The following is a 21,771-nucleotide window of genomic DNA, read 5'->3' as shown; positions in this document are numbered from 1 at the left end:
CTCTTGCTTCTCAGTCCTGCTCAGTCTTTACAGCCCCATCAGGAGCCTCTGTGTCAGGGAGGACAAACCCAGTAAGTCTTCTCTCCCAGGTAGAAAACACCCTCTTTGAAGCAAAAAGCTACTCTCATAGCTTCCAGAACAGCACTTTCTCTGTTGCCAGCACCAGGAGTTAAATATAATTTAAACTTGACTGGCAAAAAAGATTCCCAGATAGTGCAAACTGGGTTGTATCCACACTGCTTATGCCAGGACCTGTTTGGAACATGCTGGGCCAGCCTTCTAACTGTACCAAAATATCTTTCTTTTTTTTTTTTTTTTTTTTTTTTAAGTTAGCCTCCAGTTGTTCCATAGCTGGGTCAAGTACTACATTCTGTCTGTAGACTCTGTTGTATTTAAATACTTAAAAAAAACCCCCAAACAACCACCAGCATAACTTCTTTTCAAGACTGATGGAATGACAGTCATACCTACATTTGCCATATTTTTATGAGTATTTTTCTTTTCTTTACCATTTGTTCTACCAAATTAAGGAATGATACAGGCAAATGTGAGTTTTCATTTTGGGACTGGTAATTCTTTGGTATTGAATTACTTACTGAATTACAACCTACACTTGTGAAAGATAGGGGAATGTTTTTCAGCAGAATGCTCTTATTCCACTGAATGTCAGGCTGCTGAGCCAGCTGAAGCAGTCACGACTTACGCTCTCTGACTGCCCACTCTTGCCTCCACATCACTCAGTTTTGGTCTCTAAAAAATATTTTACATTTTTCCTGTGAATTTCTACAGGACATTGACCTCATAGTGCCATCTGTGCCATGTCAGATAAAGCACAGCTTGCAGCATTAATCAGGTCTGTAACATAGCAGAGACCTGGTTTACACGCTGCCTTTTGGGGTCAGTAAGGTGAACTACCTGTCTTTCATGACGACAGGTAACATAATGCAGCTCTCTGTCCTTCTGCAGTCACTTGATCTCATGGAGATCAGTTTGCTAACGTGGCTGTGATACAGTTTCTGTTAAGACTACGTATTGCTCATTCTTCTTTCTCCAGTGAAGGTGTTTAAAGACACTCATAAGAGTTTTCATGAAGTCCTTAAGATGCGTTATATTCATTGCTACATTTATAATGATAATAGTTTTGAACAAAATGAAACCTATATTTCTTTTTACATGTATTTTCTTCCTTTCTAGATAGAAAGCTGTTTTCCACATCTCATTTGAAGCAAACAAATGGAAGAGCAGTATCGCCACTTCTTCGGGGTCTTCAGAAGATTGAAAAGCTTTTCTTGAGCAGAGCATGTTGTGGAGGTGAATGGAGGAGTACAGACAGATCATATGTTCTTCTGTTTAACAGTTCAGATCTACCAGGTCTGAAGATGCAAGAGCCAAGGCATAGCTTAGAGCAGCCCTAAAGCTTCTTTAAGTTGTGCTTGGAAAATAGTTGTCTCTACATGGCTATTGGAGTGGAATGGGTCATTTTAGTGTACTTAAAGCATGTGTAGTTCACACTATCTTTTCTGTAATTACCCTAGGCATGCTGTTGTCACAACCAATGATCTGACTTCTTCAGTATCATTCTTTAATAAAATTTCAAAATTTAACCTTTATATGTCTGTTTAATTATGTCTGAGTAAACTGCAGTACATAGAAGTGTTAACATGATGGTACAGTTCATAAAGTTTAAAACTAATAGTTTAAAACCAATATGACAAAGATTGGAGATTCACAATCAGATATACAATATTATTTGTACTTTTGTTGTCTTACAAGCTCTCCTGGATTTACACTCCACTGTCCTAGGTGCTCTACAGAGTCTACCTACACTTGTTACAGCTATATATACAGCTACTGTGATCAGGGGTAAATGCTGATGATAATATCACAACATTGCCATAATAGTATCCCTGTGACCTATTACTGTAGAGGTATTTAAACCAGTGTTTTCGCTGACCTACAGCAATTGTATACCCTATTATGCAATGAGTTACCTAACCAAATAAGAAAGGTTTTGATATGGATTTTCATCATTAAAACGGATGAAAATGTGCAAGAAGGCATGTGCTAGCAGTTTCACAAAGAAAAACCTTTCTCAAGATGCCCGTTACCTGATTTAACAGGGGTTTTTTTTTTAGGTGAAGGTGAAAATCAAAAAAGCATGGGTGATGGAGTATGTGACTAGAAGGAAGATCATACCTAAATCAGTTTATCTGTGACTACAGTGTTCTCTGTGTTGTTGCAATAAAACCATGTGTTTCTTATCACTGCAGGGAAAGCTAGCATATTATAAACAGTTTGAGAGTGCTTAACCAAAGAGCTGGTTTTGATGTGATTATATTGCAATTTATCTTAAGTAAGTTAGGTCAACTGGGAATCCGTCAGCTAACAGGAGGTTTATTGAACAGAAATTTAGATTACTTACACTTTCTAGTTGAATTGAATTTTCTCAAGTTTCAGGTTGTGTGTATTGTGTCTGATGTGTGCATGGGGAGTATAGAGCTATTAAACAATGTAAGATAAGCAGTGTATTCACTTGGTTTGACATCATGGTAATGGACAATGCTTTTATATGGTTATAGGTGTGTCCCCAATTATAACACCTCTGGTGATAACATTGTTTTGGTGAGGACAACGCATCAGTGACTTTAAAGCTGAATTAACTCTGTTTCTTTATGTTTTAGTGTGGCAGGTCAAACTATTTCACTCCATGAATCAACTTACAAAACTACCCCGGGGTTTTACAGGTCATCCTCTCTCTGGTGCTTATTGGTGGACTTTTGGGTGTGTTCTGAGAATCGTGAAGGAAAAAGCTCAGGCAGGTCTCTGACCAGACCTGCTTATTTTTGTACAGATGGTGCAAATGAGCAAAATGGTTGGATTTCTCTTGGGACCTTTCCCTGCAAATACAAAGCAAGGGTAGTCAGTTCCTTCACGATACTGTCTTACCCATATGGCTGGTATACACTGAATATAAGTTTTACTTGGTCTTGGTCTTGGGGAGGAGGGTTGAACAGGAAATTAAGGAGCTTTATCCAATTGCCTGACCTTGTTTCTGTATGAGTGGCAAAGTATCAAGCTAGGTTATTGGTTCTTCCTGCTGAATCTTGATCCAAGAAGATGGACATTATTGAGTGCGGTTCAGACAAGAACTGTGGGGAACATGAAGGTCAGAGGCCTTATTGCATTTTCAAGAACTAACAGAAGCAATGCGAGAGTTACAGGCTCCATTCAAGACTCCTGCAGATCAGCTGAGTGGACACTTTCCAAACGGCAGCTAAACAGCAGTGGGTGACAGTACACAAAGAGCCATCACAGCTCTAAACTAAGGGCTGCGGGATGAGTTAAGTACGCTGTCAGACTATAGTTTTATGCCTTGATATTTTCTTTTCAGAGCAAATCCTAGCCCAGCCTTTGAAATGAAAATGAATAATGTGTTTTCTTCCATGCTATGAAACTCTCTGCCTTTTACAAAAATAAAAGGAATTTCTTCCTTAACAATGTTATTGATATAAACTGACCCCTCAGGAGAAGTAGGATGGTGAGTCCAGAGTTGGGTTTTCAAGCACTCTGTGCTTACAAAATGGTCTTAGACTTTTTTTTCTCCTGTTTCCTCTTCCTACGAAATACATGCTGTCCACTTGCCCTCTGAGAATGACTTAGCTGCTTTCAGACTTGGGACCCTCTTATAGAATACAGCAGGGTGGAGAAGACATGATGTGGGCATGTTGGAAGAGAACTATGAATGTGTCTGGGAGGAGGCTAGAACAAAAAGAAAGGTGAGTGGATGAAACTTGTGAGAAACCTTTAGCCAGGGCAGCGAGCAGAAGGAGAGGGAGCTGTGTCTGCTCCTTCCAGTCTACTGCCTTGCAGCAAAGCCTTTGGGATGAGAAGCAACCACAGCACTGAGAATCGGAGTATTTGTTGAGAACCAAGAGGAGCTTCTTTTCTTACTTTCTGTGGAAGTAATTTTATTTCCTAGAAATTTTCATTAGCTCCACTTCATCTGCTCCAGCCACCACCTCACAGCACACTGCTACTCCAATTTGAGTGGCCTCCTAGCAATGTATCCTCTCTTAGGAGGATACCTTTTCTAGCTTTTCTACTCCAGAGTTGACCTGTCCTCTGTGGCTGTGCTAGAACATTTCACAGTGAGTCCCTTACCTTTAGATGCAAGGAAGCAGAGCTCCCCAGCCATAATTTCCCATGCTCTGTGGCATCCTCAAACACCACTGTCAGTCAGAATGGTGTTTTAAGATTGGACTGCAGCATCTGTTTTCCACAGTTGTCTGTACTTCCAGGTATAATTATTTCATAAGGATAACTGTGAAAAAGTGCATTTCTCTTCAGTGGTGGAAGAGCTGGTTGGCCTGACCACCATGGTTGGCCTGCTTCCTCAGGTACGAACCTTCGTCTTTTTGGGCTTGCTCATCATCTCGGAATTCTTCCTAGTCTCACTGGTGATCAAGGAACCACAAAGACATGATCTGCTGAACCTGATGCTTAAGAAGGAAGAACTGGTGGGTAGTGTGAAGATGAGTAGAATCCTTGGCTACAGTAACCGTGAGATGGTGGAGTTCAGGATATGTGATACTGGGGTCAATACTGTTTCATATCTTCATAAATTACCTGAGTGATGCAGCAGACTACACCCACAGCAAGTTTGAAGATGAGACGAAATTCAGAGAAGTGGTTGATACACTAAATAGTGGTGGTGTCATTAAGAGAGACCTCGAGAGGCTGGAGAAATGGGCTGGCAGGAATCTTATGAAGTTGAGCAAAGAAAAGGGCAAAGCCTTGCACCTAGGCTTGATTGGTGACCGACAGACTGGAAAGCAGCTTTGCAGAGAAGGACCCGGGGGTCCTGGCTGACACCAAGCTGGGCGTGAGTCAGCAGTGTGCCCCTGCAGCACAGAAGGCAACAGCATCCAGGGCTGCGATAGGAAGAGCATTACCAGCAGGTCACGGGCGATGGTCATTCCCTTCTCAGCACATCTGGAGTGCTATGTACAGGGCTTCCCAATGCAAGGAACTTGAAATTCAAAGCCTGACTGGATACAGTCCTGGTCAACCTGCTTCACTTGACCTTGCTTGAGCTGAGGGATTGGACTAGACGATCTCCAGAGGTTCCTTCCAACCTCAACCGTTCTGTGAATCTCAGCGACTGTTTTCCAGCTGTAAAGTGGGCTGGCATTTGTTTTGGTCAGAAACAAGCTATTTTAAACTAATTTAAATTAGAATAGTGTCTGATCTCATGCTTCTGATCAAGGATTAGCACTTAGAGGCAAGTAACTTTACAGGTTTATACGTAGACTTACATAGAGATAAGTTCTAGACATGCTGTCAGTACAAAGGCTCTTACAGATGCTTCAGCAAGGAGGAAAAAGCCACCAAATTCATGAGGGAAAAGATCTCCAAGCACTTAGCATGGGGACAGCCCATGAGTCTGTGGTAAAAGTCACTCAGTACAGAGTGACTTACCATCGATTTCTGTGTGCGAGTAGCTGTGGTAGCAACAAAAACTAGGCTTCCATGAACATTTAAGTGACATAGAGTCCATTTAATTCTCAACAGGACTTTGTATCTATGAATCCCTTTTGAAAACTGGGTGCATCTTCTAAGCTTGAGTGTTTTTGAAAACCCATGAAGAGTGATCAGTGCTCCGGACTTTACCATGAAACTACTTAATGTATTTTATACTATGTTGTTGGACATTTTATTGGCTTGTTCTACACACACCATAATTTTCAGTAATGGATAAGAAAAAATTACTATGCAAGTCCCCATTTGGATTTCCTGAATACAGAAATTCTGGAATTTTAAATACATGTATGGCTAAATTTTATCCCACATAAGTTTCAGACAATGTATTTGAACAAATGTATTTAAATATTTATTTGAAATGCATTTGGATATTTTAACATGTCTTGCATGTTCAGGTGCTTACACCCTCCGACTCAAATGTTTAGACAATTTAATCATTTTGGTGTGGTATGTATGACCAGTTGAGCACTGTTAGTTACCGACTTTAGGTATCTTGAGATGCTGATAAAGCACCCTGCTGTGAAGACTTGCAGACCCCTGAACCTATGCTGTCCCATTTTTATGGGTAACAGCAAAGCAATAAGTATTTAAAGGTGGAGATAGTTCTACATGAATCCCTGTTGCAAGTCTTGTCCCAAGGAGATCTCAGCTGTGTACACAAAACTGAACTTTGTTACCTCTAAGATAGGTGCAGTTTGGAGATGTGGGGAACGAAGATACACTGTTTGGAGATGCTGGATCAGCCACTGAGCTTCCACTGCCAACTGCTTTCTCCCATGTCTGATTGCAAGTGCTCTTGGTTTGTGCCTTGCCAGAAAAAGCAGAGAGGCCTGATTCAGGCAGAATTGAGGGCTCATTTTATTGACATGGGGAGACTCTTATATCTGTCCTTGCTGGCTGCATCTTCATCCCTCTCACAGCATTGCCTGTGTCACCTCCCATGTCAAGGTGCCCTCACGGAGTAGGACATCCAGGGACCACACTAGATCAAGGAGATGAGGGTCCCAGATCCATGGGACTGAAGAGGAGTGTATGCGTGTAACATAGAGTTGAAGGTACCCCTACTGTGCACTCCCACCAGCTTCTGGACCAGAGAGGGCTCCTCAGCCCTTTCTCTTCCTGGCAGGAGCACATCCCTTCTTTCCTCCTCCTCCTCCCTCTTGCCATTGGGATCCAACCCAACCTTTCCCTGTGTGGCTCTGCCTCCTGCAGGATGGTGCTACCTGTGCTCACCTCCTCCCGCAGACATGGCAGTGCCAGGAGTCCAGCAAAGTAAAAGCATGTTGAGGAGCCTGTGCTAGAGGAGATGGGGTTGTCCCAGGTACTACGTTGCTACGGTGGGTGTTAGCCCTGATCTCTGCCCTTCCTCCTGCCTTGCTAGGTGCCTTACAGATCTCCCCTAGGATTTGGTGATCCGGGTCAGCACTGGAGGACCCAGAAGGGGGACAAAGCTCCCTTCCCACCATGTGCTCTTGTTGCTAAGCAGACTGGCAGTACTCTCATCTCTCCTGGCAGCACTCAGATGAGGAGGAAGTGGTACCAGAGCAGCCTATTTTGGCCATTTTCTGTAAACTCTCTACAGAAGAGTCTACAGTCAGTATCCTCTCACTCCAGGCAGCTGCCTGTTTTACTTGGCCTGAGGATGCTCATGGCCCTAGGGTGGTCATGGACTAGGAGCCTCCTGCCCATTCTGTGATAATGACTGTAAAAGCTGCACAGACTTTCAGGACTAAAACAATCTCCAGGAGCTGACCCTGGCACTGTGACCTGCTCTGCAATAGGATAGCAAAGCATTTGCTTCCTGCTTTATGAGTAAGTGGGGCTTGGGATTGCGTCAGGCTGTGGCTGTGTACTAACGGGGCTGTGCCTTCCTTCCACAGGGAATGATCTCTTTCTGGTTGCAGTCCATGAGCTGGGACATGCGCTGGGTCTGGAACACTCCAATGATCCCAGTGCTATCATGGCTCCTTTCTACCAGTACATGGAAACACACAACTTCAAACTGCCCCAGGATGACCTCCAAGGAATTCAGAAAATCTATGGTGAGCAACGCTATCTGCTCATTTATTTACACTGGGCTTGAGTCTAGTAAGTATTTTACAGCCACAGACAGGTAGCCCCCAAAATGCTTGCAGCTGGTGGACTGGATTTCCTGCCATAGCTGAATGGGGAACCATGTAAAGCGCTTTGATCCACAGCCAAATGTCTGATGACTGTCCCAGTGGCAATATCTTTGCACAAATCAGGATAACCAAACCTCTGTGATCTCACCGCTGCTCCATCCTTCGCTGTATCCCCAATATCAAGGAACACTAGAAAGGGAAGAACAGGCAATTGCTGTACCCAAGGTTTGTCCATTAGGAACAGCGAGGTCAAATAGAAGGGAAGAATGCGAAGAACATGGAACATCAAGGAAAGGTAAAAGGTATTTATGCACTGTTTTCTTCTCCATACGTAGAAGGTAGAAAAAAAAAAGTTTGGATCGGCTTAGGGAACACTTTACGACTTTTAATCTCCAGCTGAACGTTGTTGTACAACATGTGCCCCAAAGATACGGGCTCAGGGAAAAGAGAGAAAAAGAGGCACAGGGATTATGGGAGAAAACCAAGGGGCTGGAGATGCGGTACCATGTGATGGGATCACAGATACCAGGGTGTGAGGACAGGGACCTTCAGAGAATTATTGGCTGAATTATATATGTTGATATATTGATAAATATCAGCCTTGGGAGCAGAGGAAAATGCAGGTTTTAGAAGCCACAGTCAAGGGGAGGCTGAGCTAGAGGATGCCAATGGATACAGACTGTAGCAGCCCATGGAAAACAGCTTTTGTCAAACATCCCTGATTTCATTCCTTGAGGAAAGTACAAGCTGGACAGAGAGGTTACTTAATAAATGTAGCATAAACCAACTGTGCTATGTAACTATACAACATGTGCAGTTGCGGGACATCTGGAGTCAAATATTAGCTCCCAGTACAAGTAGAGCAGATACTATATGAATTAGACCTGAAAAAAAACCCTTATGAGATGGTTGTTAGTGGGAGAGCTGGTGTTTCTAAGGAATTGCTGCTGGCATCAGTGGCAGACCTGACACTAGTGAACGTTTGCATCAGTGATCTGCCAGTGGATTTTAAATTACTACTTAATAGATTTTGTGCCAAGACCTGTAAGAATCTAAAGCAGTACAGCAAGACTTTAGAGGTCTAAGATGTATGTCAATTGTTTGAGTCTGATTGATTTTTTTTTTTTTTTTTTTTTTTGTGACTGGAATGAGATTCATTTGTTCAAACATAGATGCCTAAAGAAGAGAAAGCTCTTTCCGTGCTGGCTTCCCTGATACCTGTCTGGGCAATAGGAAAAAACAGGCATTTGTAGAGTGCTGTTCATCCTCGGTGTAAGGCAGATATCCAAGTAAGGTCCAACATTTAAAATAAGATGGCTTGAAGTATACTCAGGGGGAACTGGCTCTTCCCATTAGTGCATATGATGTTTTCTCTTTATTGTTCATTACCAGGATGAAGTTGCATGGCAACTGCCCTATGGTATCATTTAATTACACATACTGTAACATAGTGTATGTTCAGATACTCAGGATAACAGAGACTCTGGGTGATTTTGAAATAAAGCACTGGGGTAGTAAGTGTTAAATTTTTATTTAATTATATACCTAAGTTTTCATTTCTGAAAACTGCTAAAATGTCATTACGCTGTTTCTATTTTGGAATGTTGATTTAGTTCCTGTGAAATTTGACTAATGAGAAAGAAAAAAGCGCATTACTGCTGACAGTGAAAGTTCAGTCAAGAAAAAATTACTGGTTTCTCTGTTTTCAGATACCTTTTTTGGAAAGGGAGCAGATAAGGAATTGACACCCATGCCTCTTCACATTTGTGATTCAAGCCAGTATCAGCAGTGGCTGAGCTGGGGACCAGCACTCCCCCAGTACAGCTTGGGCAGGGACCCAATGCCCAGGGCTGAGCTGAAATGGGGCTCCTGGGCCCATGGTGGGGGTGGAGGTGCCAGGTGGTGCTGGTCAGGACCATTAAGACCTATTAGTATCCTCAGGACCCTGGCAGTTGGTGAGAGCACTGCAGGATGTCTTGTGCACAGCTGTGACAGAGCAGAGAGCTCAGTACTCTACTGCCTATGGCTTGGTAGCAGCACCACTCCCACTTATTTTTCACTTAGGTAGTGACATTAAACTTTAGCCACATACTATGTTAAGATTCTCTGTATGCAATATAATATGCTTAAAATTTTAACTCTGCTTGAAAAAAGCAATGTGAACAAATTAGTTTGGTGACTGTTCATGGAATCGTGCAAGGCTCCTCTTTGAGGGCTTTGAACTTGAGTGGTTTGGGGATGGTGTTGGTGGTTGTAGAGATAACCAGTCCTGTGGGGAGAAGAAGGAGCAGCTTCTGCAGTAGAAGCTTTGATTCCCCAGGTGGAGATCTCAGCCCTTAGCACAGAGTTACAGACCAAAAACTAAAGTTTAGTTTAAAACTAGGTTTTACTCTTATGGTTCACAAAGAAAAGATGGAGAATGCAGATAATGTTTCTCCCTGGAACTGGGGATAAGAGAACAGATCCTTTTATCTCAGCTTCTTACAACTGAGAATGGTCTGCTGAAATATCCTTCTTGTAGCTTTAGCAGGAACGTTCAACTAATGTGTTTTATTTCCACAGTGCCAGTCTGCTGCTTTGTTGTGCCTTGAGAATGCCAAAAGCCCATCTACTGGAGCACCTGTCCAAAAATCAAAACCTCCTGCTTTCTTGCTGTTTTGACATTCTCTACAGTGCAGCAGCATGTGCTCAATGTGTATTATTTAGGAACCTACTATGCAAAATAAGTCATAGAGCCAGAGCCACTGCCTTGCCTGTAGCATCCTTTTTAAAAAATAAATTCAATTAAAACTTCCAATTTTTCATTCCACTGAATTTCTAGAACAGAGAAGCTCTACTAAAGTTTAAGTCCATTTTGCCTCCTTTTGAGAATGATGCATTTCAAATGTATTTTTATGTTGTATCTGTGTTTATCCATTAGAAAAGAAATATGTCTAAATCTGTCATACAATGATTTGTTGAATTATTGTTATTTTCTGCTGGATTTATTTCAAAACTCACCTAAAGAGAGGTGATACAAACTCTTGTTTGTGCTTCATGCTGGTTAGTATAAGGTCAATGTTTAAAATGTTGTTTCCACTCACTGCGTGGCAGAGTAGACTGTATGACAATTGAGCAGTATTTCCGTCTTCTGATAGGTGCTTCTTGACAAAATGAGGGAAATATCATCACTGTTCTTCACATGTCTTTTTCAGAAGGATCTCTCCCACTGTACTCATGTGCCTATGTCACAAGTGACATGCCCAGAAAGAGGAATATTAAACTGGAAATAATACCATTATGTAGGTCCCCTGGATACCCTCTTAAGTTGACTGTCTCTTTTAATTTTGCTAGTGTTGCAGCCAGGGCTGCATGCAGCTACAGTGCAGGTGGAAAGGGGAGACGGTCTCAGCCAGCCATGGCCTTGTCAGACAGCCTGAACTGATCATCCTTCAGCACTGGTTTCCCTGTTCTTCACATCCTGCTCTAAGGACCCTTTTGCTGTAGGCTGAAGCATCCTCTCATGTTAGGAGTGATTCTTCTGACACTGTGCCTGGGGAGCAGAAGAGTTGACATCATGTGCAGGAAAAACTTGTGTCCACACAGATGCTTGGAGCTGATAAACCAGGTGACTTTCAAGGCCCTTTCAAAGCCTCAGGTCACAAAGGAAAGGTCTCCTAATCACTCAAAGACAGACCAAATCATTAGGTCTGGAGAAAACCTTAAGGATTGGGGTCATCCCAGATCTCACTGAGGACATGTCAACCTCACACATCCTTTCTGCAGCTCAAGAGAAGAGCTCCCAGTCAGTGTACATGCTGCATCCCATGAGGGCTGAGCTCCAGGGTGGTCATGAAACCACACCAGCCCCTGGCCAAGGAACTAGACACCTGCTCTGACATCCAGGCACAGGGGATCAGCAGGACACAGTGTCCCTGAGCAAACAGCACCTTCTGCCGGCCGCATGGCTCCTGTGCAGCAAGCACAGGTTTCATAACCTCCCTCACCTTTTCCCAGTGGCAGTCCATGGAGCAATCCCAGATCCTTGTAATCTACATGTATGTGTGAGATGGCTTGAGATGGAACAGCAGAAAGACCTGATGCAAAACGCTTTGCATGGTGATGCTGCATTGTGAGTGACCATCAGAGCAAGATTTGCTGTCATGCAGCACCTGGAAATGTTATAGGCATAGGACTGTTTTCTGATAATGTCCTCTTGAATGTGGAAGAAATTAGAGTAACGTCCAAGACTTTGTCTATAGAAGCTGCAAGATCTGAGACTTTTGGATCCCTGCCCCATGGTACTGTGCTCATAGGAGAGTGGGGAAGGAAAATGTGTGGCAGTAAGAGAGCTGGAGGGACCTGCCCTGGTGCTGTATCTCTGGCATGTTGCAGAGATACCAGACTCCCTCTCTATGTTGCATCCCTTCATTTGCACCTTTCCTCCCGTCCAGAGACTATTGGACTCAGCAGGAAATACCAGACTGCACCTCTGGTGCATCCACTGAGTCTCACCTGCCCTGGGCCAGGTCTGCATTCCTGTTCCTCTGAAAAACAGGCAGGGAGGAACTACCTGATTCCTGGTGCCATCCTTGGGGTCCACCTGACACATGGAGGACTCTGTCATGACACAGGGACTCACCCGTGCCCACATCAGCCCTGGAGCTGCACACATACACTGTGAGAGGAGGGAGCTGATCGGCTGCCTCCTCACGAGGGAGGAGCTGAGGGGGAGCCCAAGTCTCTTGGGAGGTTTCTGAGCTGATGGAGAAACACTGCTTTATGCTGTGGCTGGGCATGAAATACTTATCCTACAGATCCTTCTGAGTATAAAAAATATGTTCTGTTTTGCAGTGGAGCAGATGTCAGGCTTCTTAAATTTTTTCCAGAGGGGGAACTGGGCTGCAAGCACCACAGCTGGCGCATCTTGCAGAGCCCAAACTTGCATCATTTGCTTGCCTAAGCCTGGGAATTTTGGACCCAGTTTTCTTGCACCCAAAGCAGAGAACCCAACCACAAGGTGAATTGCCTCGTTACAGAGCCCAGGAGAGCTCTGTAACTTCCCTCTGGCTTAGAGCAAGGATTTCAGCCACAGACACTTGTCTTCTATCACCTGAGTGGCAGTTGGTCATTCAGAGGAGAATGTCTGTGTATGATGGGCTCGAGGAACCCTTCCTGCCACCCAGTGATGATCACAAGGGCCTTGACTGCCCAGCTGTTGGGTAGACTGTGGGTGCTGGGCCTTGTTCTGCAGACTGTAGCGCACTGGGGCAAGAATACCCAAACTGACATAGCTAATTCACTTCACTGCTGAAGTCTGACCCCAGAAGTGCCAAGTGCTCCGTGGACAGGTTTACCAAGTGGGCAAGGAAAACGAGTCCTTTCCGAGCTCTGAGCTGTTGTGGATGGACCATCTCTCATCCCTGAGATAGCTTGTTGACAGCTAGCTTATTTATTACGAACAGGAGCCACTCTCTACTGCCCTGGAGTCTGCAGAGCAGCCAGGTGGGTTTCTCTCACTCTCCCTGGCTCATTTGGATCATACATTTTGGTTTGAAACTGAGGAGCCTTTCCAGCTGGTGCAGTCCTGCAGAAACATGCAGGCAGCTCAGCTTTTTGCAACCAAAAAACTCCTGTATGTTATTCAAAAGTGTAACTGCCTGCCTGTGGTCTGGATGATAGTTTCATACTTGGAGTGAATATGGAGAAGATAAAGGCAGGCCTTTGTTTGCAGGTGGATCGTTACCTCCCCTGATCTGAAACAAAGGGCATCCTCTGCACTGGCAGGCTTGGAGAGCTGCCTGGCTCATGCAGAGTTGGCTGCGAAGGACGCTGAGCCATGCGGGATGCTGAGCCTCCAGGCAGGTGTTGTGCAGTTAAGGGAACACTCTGTCCATAGCCAGGAGGACAGTACAATTATATTTTGTCCTCAACTATCGACACAGTGGCTCCTAAATGCCTCCTCTCTCTGTGTTATCTTCACAGGTCACCTTGGTATTCAGATGGTCTGCGACAGAGGAAGCATGAAGGGAGGAGGCTAAGTGCCAGTGGCGGAAGTCACACTCTGAAGGTGATCTGCTGTGACCCAAAAGCTTTCTGACATTCTTTGCCTTGGTTGTGATAGAGAGGAAGAAAGTCTTCTTCTCCACACAGTGTCTGTAAAATCCCCGCAAGCTGCTTCCCTCCAGAACTTAGAGTTTCCAGCTCCAGCAGGTTTCTTACCTGCTTCCCCTGTGGAAGTGGCTGCAGGTTCAGCCCTGGGGGTGGGTTCGTCTCCAGTGCTGGGATCACACCCAATAGCCTGGTGACTGGGTTCAGGCCCAATTGCAGACCCATGCAATAGCCTCTCTCACTTAATTTTTCTCTCAATGAGAGTTGCTCTGACTGATTCTCTGAAGTTGCTTGGAAACGTAGTGACAGAGGCTGTCATTTGCGTGCGATGCTGCCTGGTTAGTTGTATCAGTGGTGGGTGTAATCAGTTCCTGTAATAAATACCAAGGTACCAGCATCTCTCAAGTAGCTCTTAGTTCACACGGTCATCTCTGCTGCTCATAAACCTGTTAGATCCTGCCTTTAGCCGTCTGTTCTGGAGGCAGGTTACTGTGATGAGATTCCAGAAATAGTAACAACTGACAAACTATATCGGGTCTATCCATTCTGCTTTCATGCCAGGTTGTGCTCAGAAGTGGCTTAGGTCTTACAAGACAGCATCTTTCTTCAGCAGTGGAAAGTCTGTGCTTCTGCTTCCCATCCCCCTAACTGTAGACCAAATTCTGCCCACTTGGACCCGAGGACTTTCATGTTGTATGTGTTCTGCTCTGCTCTTTGCATGTGCATAACTGTAGGATTACCTTCCACCTTTAGCTCTAAGTCCACCCTCCCTCGGTGACAAAGTGAAGGCAGCAATTAAAAATGCAATCTGTATAACCGTAAGAGGAGACAAGACTTTAATCAGGATAAATTAGAGGGCCCAGAATACATAAAAACAAGAAGAGAAGCAGAAGATGATAAGGAAAAAAATCCATGGCTGGCAGGGAAAGACAGTAAGAGGAATATTTTAAGTGAAATGACAAAGTCTGCATCCCAGCAAGTTGCAGTGTGACCTGTAAAATGTTTGGGAAGCCTTGTCCATGCTGGATACCTCCTTCAGAGCAATACACCAGCACTAGCTTGGCCAGTGCAAGCAGTGAGTACGTACAGTGGCCCAGCTGCCGTTGTTAGTCGTGACCTGTGAGCTCTTTGCAGAGCTCTAGCAAATGTTTCAGTTAATGCAAATCTCTGGTTCACCTGAATCGTTGCTGATTTGCACCATCCTGGCCGCAGTGTGCACAACTGCTTCCGCCTTGCAAGTTTACTGCATTTTGTTTCAGTGACATCTTAGAGCTCGTTAAAATCAGTCCCCTGGGTTGCAGGTCCTATTTTAACTTTGTTCTTCTCCATGGAAGACTCTGACAGACTTTGGACACTTAAGTTAAATGTGAGAGAGTTGAACATGAATGCTGTCCTGCAGCAGGGGCAGAGCAGGCTGTAACCTGGTATATGAGTAGTCCTCACTTGTGAAGAGAGAGAATCTTTAATAACTCCAATCATGCATGAGATGGTAAATTTTTAGCACATGACCACAATCTTACAGACCCTGTTCTGCACCTTACTATCAGATTCTATGTGTCTTTGTGACCCATCAGACACATTCATCATAACTTTATTTAGATAGTACTCCTGTCCTGTCTCACACTTTTTTCCTTTAAAAGAGAGGGGGAAAAATTAACATCATGTCCTCACCTTGCTGCTCATGGTCATCTCTATAAAACTCTATTCTTGCTTTCTTCTCCTCTCAAAGCGTGGAGTTTTTGGCTTGTGATTTCTGGAAATCCAGAACTGCTGTTGATTTGAGTATCTCTATCTGCTTGCTGTGTCTGAGAAGCAGAACCGCCCTGACTTGGCAATCGCTCCCTTTCACTCTTGTGTCTTTCCAGTTTGAATATGTAACATACAGTGACTTCTTGTCTCTCCCAGAGAGTTCCCTCTGACAGAGGCGTGCTTCTGCATTGCAGGTTGCTACACATCTCACCCCGTTTAAAGGCAACGGTGCTCCTTGGAATCCTCCTTACAGTCACGTTGTGAATTTTCTTCTAGCTGCCTCTCACAATGCTGGGATCTATCCTGTGCTGGAGCTGGTGGCAGTCTTCTACAAACTACCAAATAGCTGTCTGATGAAAGTGCTCCACTGTGACAATTAAACTGACCACCGGAGAAGGCTTTTCTGATCCATACGTGGCAACAGAAATGCACCTCTCATTTGGTCAGTGCACGGCAGCGTTAGCCTCTTGTAAAGAGGAGGGAATGAACAACTACACCTCCCTTGCGCTTCTGTAGCGAGATGCTGTAGTTTCATTTTGAAAGGTGATCCTTGCCTCAGTTGTTGGCGGGGAATCCTATCATGTAGGACATGCATTAGAGGTTTTTCGAGGTTATTTACAAAACACGTGCACTAAAGCCGTGTGGATGGCAGCACAGGAGTGACAAGATCACTCTGCTGTTTAATGAGACCTGCAGCTTGCAGTAAGTCACTGTTTACTGTTTCCTTGCTTAGGCCCCAGTCAAGACTTACCTTTCCTTAATGCAAGCATTTCCTATCTTCAGCAAGCATGTGAATTGCTGGTTTTCAAACTTTTCAGTTTTTTTTATTTAGGTATTTATTCAGGTACTGTAACTGGCACCAAGTGCCATTTTTGGCAGCCAAAACAGGTTACCAGTTCCTGCTCCTTTAATTCACCAAAGCAGGATCTGAACACTGCTCCCACATCCCATCTCAACAAACCAGTGTAAGATCTGCCTGGGACTTACTTCTCTATTCCCATCCCTGCCTCTGCAGCATATCCCACTGTACCAACTTAATCCTACCTCTGTGAGCTTTCCAGCCTGAACCAGAAGTGTCAGCTAGTGTAACGCTCGGAGGAGATGCCTTTGCACAGCCCATATGCTTCACACCACCATAAGTTAACAGTCAGTGTGAGGTTAATGGTTGGACTAGATGAGCTGCGAGGTCTTTTCCAACTTAGATGATTCTGTGATTCTGTGAAGTTGCCTATGGCTGCCTTAGCAAACAACGTCTGTGGCTGCTAGCAAGAATAAAAGTAGCACATCTGTAGATAGAGCAGTATTTAGGGGTGGTGTAAAGTAAAGAGAAGGCTGAGTGCTTGACAGCCAGTCTGTGTGTGTTTCAGTGAAGGGGGTGGTTATTGTGGAATAGCTCTAGCTGTGCCCTGTGATGCCTATTGGCAGCTGCAGTATGCTCGATGTACTCCAGAAGTGCATCTTCAAGTTGAGCTTTGTCCAAAAAGAATGCATTTTGTGAACTTCAGTGTGAATCAAAGCACAGAAATTGAAAATGATGGAGCAGCTTCTCAAAAGCACACTTCTGAGCTGCACTGAAACATGAGTGTGGATGCACCCACAGTGCCGGGCTAACAAGGGGGTCCAGCCCTGTTCCTCCTGTGATGGGCAATGTCTGGAGACCTTTGCTGCACACCATTTGGGGAGAATTCACAGATCACTAGCGGCAGCAGTATCACAGTTTGGGAATTTTATTTAAAAGAACTTTATGGTCTGCTAAGATTCTGGGCACTGAACAGCTAAGAATGTAGGGGGATGAGAAGTATACAGTATCAGTCGAATATTTTTATCCGTTTCATGTAGACAGCTTTCCAAGAATAATTATCAACAGAGAGTCCTTGTCTAAAGGATTTCTGTGAGAGTATTTCATGTCTTTCTATTTAGTTTTATCCTAGAACTTTAATAAAACAGTTGCAAGTAAAAACAGTTGCTAAAAAAATTGCATATGGCACAGAATATCACATTATGAGGATGTCACCTTGAAGAAATGTAGTGATCCATTTGAAAAGCTTTAGAAAGAGCTGTAAGAGTAAGTCTCAAGATCTTAAAATGAAAAGACACTGAAGCAACAGACAGAAGGGTCTATGTAGCTCCTTAAGGAGAATTTTAAAAGCATCAAGGTCTGTAGATGATTAAATGTTGAGACACTAGAGATAAGGAGAAAATATTGGATCTAAAGCTGTACAAACTCAGACAATAGGTAAGACACAGACTTTAGCAGTGACAGGGCTTAATCATTGGAACAATCTGCTGTGCATTATAGAAGATTTTCTGTGCCTTGAAATCTGGAACATGTGCTGTATCTGCACCAGAAACACGAGGCTCATCGCAGAGCTCACAGGTGGAGGTTTCTGGCCTGGTACTGTTATCTAGGTGGCACTTTCTGAACATGGTATCCATGAAACCTACCCACCAGATTCTTACTGTTATGTTAGTGTGATGGCTTTGATGACTGTTGTCACTAGCTGCGATGATTTTGACTAACCCAGTCACTTCTCCAGGACATGGTAAACATTCATTATTGGAACCCTTTCAAAATGTAACATTTAAGAGCTAAGTTGACACAGGGACTTCAGACCTAACCATCATTTGAGGCAGCACAGTTCAAAATGTTCATCTTCAGAAGTCCTCTCCTAATCCCACAGGTGCACAGCCTCCAGGGGTAGCTACATCCTTACTCTGACGTTCCTCCTCCGGGCATGCCACGGCAGTCACCCACACGACTGGGTGACTCCTGCAGCCCGTGAGGATGAGCCTTGGCCAGTGCAAGTGTTCAGCCCTGCCGGCTGTTGTGAAGCAGCAGTTGCTCGACCAGTCTCACTGTTTTAGGGGTGCAGCTGCAGAAGTCAGGCCCTGTTCTGCCCACTGGTGGAGGCCTGTCCTGCAGGCTCTCCACATAGCCCCTTCAAAAGCATCGTTCAGAAAGAGATTGAAGCCATAATCCATGCAAATAAATGTAAATAAGCAATCAAACCCCATTTGATTACATCAGATATAAAACTTGCCAAAATTTCTTGCTTCAAGTAGCCTTCTGCTTCTTGCCTTATTAACTTGTGGTCTTCTCTGAGAAGCAACAAGAAATCTATGACTTAATTAGATTTGGTCCAGGTTTTATCACTGTTAGTGAAATCATCCTGTGGCAGAGTCTGTTTAAAAGCAGATCTCTACTCCAAGTCTAAGAAGTTACTTGTTTTTTTATAGCTCTTTACATTCCTGCAGCCTTGTCAGATCTCAAAGCTGAGCTGGGTAAGGCTCGAAGGGGAGAGCTGTGCTTGTGGGGGAGCATCATGTGAATGGGAGCTTGGTCCCTTACCACAGCTGTTGGTCAGCAAAGCAAAGATTCCTGACTAAACTGTAACAGCTTTCTAATTTCTAAATTCCCCTGCAGTTCCCCTTAAATTGTAGCACTGGTTTCCACACCCTAACTTTTTTCTGGTTTTGCTTTGGGTTTTGAGGTTGGGGGGGTTTTTGGGGGTTTTTTTTGTGATTTTTTGTTTCTTTTGGGTTTTTTTACTAAGCATTTCTATTCAAGGGTTATTAGCTTTCATTTCAGTTGGGAACATGATTGGTGTGGCTTCTCCTTCCTTTTAGCTCCAGCCTCCTCGGGAAGACCTACAAAAACATACTGGCTCTTCTTCAGTTCTTATCACTCATCTGTTTTGGGACAACTTTTACATGTGGATGCATCTCGTTCTGCTCCCCATTTCTAGGGAATCAGCTCTGCACAAGGAGTATGTAAATTCCTCATAAGGCTATTCATCCAGCCTGTTGCCTTTTAAAACCTACGAGGGAAGCACAGAAAATCCAAACCTGTCCACTTTGATAAACATTTTTCTTTTTACTTCTAGGTCCTCCTGTTGAGCCTCTGGAGCCAACCAGGCCTTTACCCACTCTTCCTGTTCGCAGAATTCACTCCACTTCGGAAAGAAAACACGAGAGACAGCCAAGACCTCCTAGTCCTCCTCTGGGTGATAGGCCATCTCCTCCTGGCATGAAACCGAATATCTGTGATGGCAACTTTAACACCGTGGCTCTCTTTAGAGGAGAAATGTTTGTTTTCAAGGTACTAAGAATGCCTGCTTACTCATGAATCTTTCTTTAGTTTTATTGCTGGAAAAGGTTAATAGAAATGTAAGGTAGTAAGAGTTGAAATGTCTGTGAAAATAGCTCTGTTCCAAGGCTGATGAATGAGCAATATTAGAAGGAGTTGTAAGCAGATTGGCTCTGTAATATTTACAAACAGTGCCTGAGGGCATTCACAAAATGTCCAGACAGCCTGTGTGCCAAAATGTGAACTGGATGCACTGGCAGAGACTTCAGACACCATCAAGCTCAGAGAGGAGCTACCTGTAAAGCCAGAAAGCAATACCAGTACTTAACCAGGGTTTAAGCATCGTTGCCTCCAGAGATGGCATGCAGTGAACACTGGGCTTCTGGGGGCACTCAGCTACCTGAAGCTCTTGGGGAGTTTGAGTCAATCTTGCTTGCAAACTGCAGCCAGGAAAGGAGAGGCTTTGCACAATAACCTACATCAGAGTGCCTTGAATGTGGAAATCCATGGTCCCATTCACAAAATACCTGTAGCTTTCACTCTGCCTAGTGGGTGTGAATGTGGAGAGGGATCTATTGAAGGCCATTAAACCACATCAGTTGCAGAAAATGCCTGAACTGAAAATAATTGAAGGCTGGGACAGTACCTGGGAGAAGGCTCACAGGCTCTGTCTTGCTCTTACTCATCCTGGAGCATCCACTATGGCTTTAACTAATGATCTCGTATCTAAAGGGATATTCGATAACTCCTCTGTGCCTTTGGACACCATATGCTTGACAAAGTCACCAGGTATTGTTGAGGCTGTACAGCTCTCCTGGGGTCTGACAGTTGAGCACCAGTTGTACCAGGACAAGTGTGACACCTCAGTACAAGACACACAGAGAAGTCGCTCATGAATGAGTTCATAATGCTTATAACTGTGGACTTGCTTCCCCCTGCTCCTTTTTCCTCTCCTTCTTTCCACCCTTTTTCACAGCACCAGCAATCAACTCCTCACCCTTTTGGCTGCCATCTTCCCCATGAAGCGCTTCCCTCACTGGAGACAGTGTTGGGCTGGGTTGGAGCTGTCATCTGAACCAGAACTGCTGTCTTTAATGGTTACGGGGCCTAGGCAGGGATTAGCAATGCTTGATGCTGGGTGCCCAGCCTGATTTGACTGCAAGATAAAAATAGTCTGAAGATGCTTCTGGTTTTCTCAGGATCGCTGGTTCTGGCGTCTGCGCAACAACCGAGTGCAGGAGGGATATCCCATGCAAATTGAGCAGTTCTGGAAAGGCCTCCCTGCAAAGATTGATGCAGCTTATGAGCGGTCTGATGGAAAATTCGTTTTCTTCAAAGGTACAGTACATTTCAGTACAAGCCTACCACACCTGTCTCACAGCACACTCTTATGTCATGAAGATGGTGAAAACAGGTATGCTGCATCCTTGTCCTTTTCCAAGGGGACACCTCAAGCACCCACTGATCCTTAAAATAGAGTTTAGTGTGGGCTGACCTTGCCAGGACAATCTCTGTATAAAGCTGATGTTCATTAGTGGAAGTTGGCTTCTGTGGGATAACAAGAAGGAGCTCCTGTTTCCCAGGGAGTGTCAGTCTCCTGCCTATCTCCTTGAACATGTTTTGGCAGGGCATTTGGGCCTCTCCAGGTATAGGGCACTCCCAAACCACATTTCTGGACAACTGTCCCCTAAAGAGACAAAATGACCAACCTTATGCAGGGGTCCACATTAGCTCCTTGCACTGTGATGGTGTCTGGACAGGAGCCTGTAACTTGAGAGCAAGTTGTGAGCAAGGAGGTGTGGCTGGAAAGCATCAGCCTGTACAAAAACACAGTACCTGGTCTTCTGATTTTCTGTCTGCAGCTTCAGCCTCTCAGCTCAATAAACTGTACTAAAACGTGAGAAGGCTCAGAGAAAGGCAACAAAAATGACTGAAAAATAAGGGCTGACTTCCTGCAAGGAACTCCTCAGCCTGAATGAGGGATGGCAAAGAGCAGGTGTGAGAGAAGTCTTTGAAATCAGGCCTAGCCTAGAGGGTAAATGGGGAGGGGTCGTTTAGCATCTCTTTCAAACCAAGACCCAAGGAGCAGCAAATGAAATCAGGAGGTTTCAGGTTCAAAAGGAAGAGGAGGAACGGCTTTTACATAATACAGTTAAGCCTGGAAGGCCTCACCATGCTGTG

The 21,771-nt window shown here is 44.4% G+C and overlaps 1 protein-coding gene across 2 annotated transcripts in view; it reads left to right on the top strand.

Annotated features, from left to right (window-relative positions):
- The window catches only part of MMP24 (matrix metallopeptidase 24), a 50,450-nt gene that overhangs the window by 20,275 nt on the left and 8,404 nt on the right, over positions 1-21,771 (top strand). The window contains exons 5-7 of one of the 2 annotated variants that reach the window (XM_074920377.1): positions 7,422-7,583; positions 19,388-19,602; positions 20,790-20,928. In XM_074920377.1, coding sequence (XP_074776478.1) covers positions 7,422-7,583; positions 19,388-19,602; positions 20,790-20,928 — 516 coding nt within the window. The remainder of the gene's footprint in view (positions 1-7,421; positions 7,584-19,387; positions 19,603-20,789; positions 20,929-21,771) is intronic. The other variant, XM_074920378.1, reaches the window with a different exon arrangement.

The sequence above is a fragment of the Athene noctua genome, chromosome 16 (assembly GCF_965140245.1).
Source record: "Athene noctua chromosome 16, bAthNoc1.hap1.1, whole genome shotgun sequence".
In the NCBI taxonomy this organism is placed as follows: Eukaryota; Metazoa; Chordata; class Aves; order Strigiformes; family Strigidae; genus Athene; species Athene noctua.
Note: the sequence above shows the minus strand (reverse complement) of the source record. Positions and strands in the feature narration are given on the sequence as shown.